Raw genomic sequence first — 1,909 nt, 5'->3', positions numbered from 1 at the left:
ACGATTCCACTTTCACAAGGTACAGATGTGGGCAACATTCACGGAGCCTGTCAGCAAAGAGGGTGCTGCCTGGAGGAGAGCCTGGTGCTGGTTCTGGATGCTAGTGACGCTCTTTCTTGACCTGTGTGCTAGTCTCACACATATGTCTGGTTTGTGCCAATTCATTCAAGTAAAACAAAAGTTTACTACAATGACAGAATTTGGAGTGTAAAAACCACGTGAATTTCATCTTTAGGAAATTACAAGTACATACTAACGTCAATCAATTTAACACAAGTGTAGAATAAGGTGAGTCAGTCTTTCACTTTCTACGGGTGTGCAGCAAAGGTCAATACTCACAGTGAATTTCGCTCTTTCTTCCATCACTTCATAACCCAGAATAGTAGGGGTAGAAGGCCTATCTTCCAAATTCGCTGTTTCGGGATTCTGCTCTTCACTTTCTCTTGGTCTAGTGCAAGAATCGGCATTTGTAAACTTAGTCCGAAGGAGGGGGCTGCTACAGACGGATGAGGCGCTATCCCTTTGACCAGGTGCACTGGTCTGTTTCCTGGTTCCTGTATTTGAGTCTTCCAACTGGCCTTTGGAAGAGTTTGAGCTTGTTGAGAGGCTCCCCAAAGAGGAACTTCTTTGGTTTCTGCTGGTTGTGAAGCTGGAAGCAGAACTCCCTATGGGCATGGGAACTGGGACGTAAGGAGTTGCCATCTTCTTCGGGGCTTTGCAACAAATCTGCACACTGCTGAGCCCAAGCACTTAGAGAACAACTGATGTGCAATCCATTATCTTCTTCTTGGGAATTTGCTATCTAAACACGAGAAGAACATATTGAAAGACTGTTTTAACCTGCAGCATTATCCAAAAGAAAACACAATGTTCATATCCATTTATCTTAATTTTGTGACACTTTATTACTTTATTTGGAATGAAAACAGGCCCCAAATCTCTTCTTTTAACTGCAAAATGTCATCTCTAAGGACTCTCATTTGCAAGGCAAAGAAAGCACAACTACTCCACGCCCTTTTCCCCCCACTCTATTTCTTGGTGACAGATTTTTGCAATGTTTATTTCAACCTTCCTGAGGCTTTATTTTCGGCTGACAGTCCTGGCCGTACTATACAGGCCACAGGGAGGGAAGGTAAATGATTCCCATCACCTTTTGACTTAATTAGCGAAATTCTAAAAAACCACCCAAAGGAATTAAGTGAGCCAGAAGCTCAGACGCTACAAATAGCAACTGCTCTTAAAGGAACAGGTCATCAAGTCCTGGATCGAATGCATCTGAAAAAACACCACCAACTTGGTCAAATGAAATAATCAGACAAGCCCCAATGAACATGAAGCTTGTCGCCACCAAGATGAAATGACTCCAAGTTTGAATGTTCTCCCTCCTTTCCAGATGCCCACGGATCCGCCATGCCGCAAGCCGGGGCACAGACAGCTGTGCACAGCGCAAACTCTAACTTCGCTGTCAGCAGACCTCGCTGATCTTATCTCAGAATAATTTCATAACAACCCGAGGAAAAAGGTTGCCACTAAGATGGTAAATAAGCAGTTGAGAGCCAGTCGCCACTGCAGACCAGCGACGGGACAGCGGCGGGGCTGCCTGTCCGACGTCAACCGGCAACCGCAGCTGCGAGGAACGCGGGGAGGGGCGGCCTCGCCCCGGGGCGGCCGCCGGAGGGAGAGTTAGCCCAGCAGATGGCTGCGGGGAGCCCTCCCGCCCGCGGCCAGGACCTGGGCTCCGCAGCGTCCCGGGTCCGACCGGTCTGCAGCTTCAGTCGCCCACGGGCGCGGGGCGCCCGGCGCCCAGACCCACCCGGAAACCTCGGGCAGGTGCGGGGCCAGCCGGAGCCACGCGCGGGGACAGGAGTGGGCGGCGAGGGCAGCGGGGACACCAGGCGCAGCCCCCCGC

General features: G+C 50.2%; 1 protein-coding gene across 6 annotated transcripts in view; it reads right to left on the bottom strand.

Annotated features, from left to right (window-relative positions):
* SNX16 (sorting nexin 16) overlaps positions 1–1,909 on the bottom strand; it is a 26,133-nt gene that overhangs the window by 24,002 nt on the left and 222 nt on the right. For all 6 annotated transcript variants that reach the window (XM_023743562.1, XM_014467502.2, XM_014467506.2 and 3 more), the window contains exon 2: positions 340–802. In XM_023743562.1, coding sequence (XP_023599330.1) covers positions 340–702 — 363 coding nt within the window. In that variant the 5' untranslated portion in view covers positions 703–802. The remainder of the gene's footprint in view (positions 1–339; positions 803–1,909) is intronic.

Source organism: Myotis lucifugus, unplaced genomic scaffold (genome assembly GCF_000147115.1).
Source record: "Myotis lucifugus unplaced genomic scaffold, Myoluc2.0 scaffold_400, whole genome shotgun sequence".
NCBI classification, from domain to species: domain Eukaryota; kingdom Metazoa; phylum Chordata; class Mammalia; order Chiroptera; family Vespertilionidae; genus Myotis; species Myotis lucifugus.
This window is presented reverse-complemented; position numbering and strand designations above follow the sequence as displayed.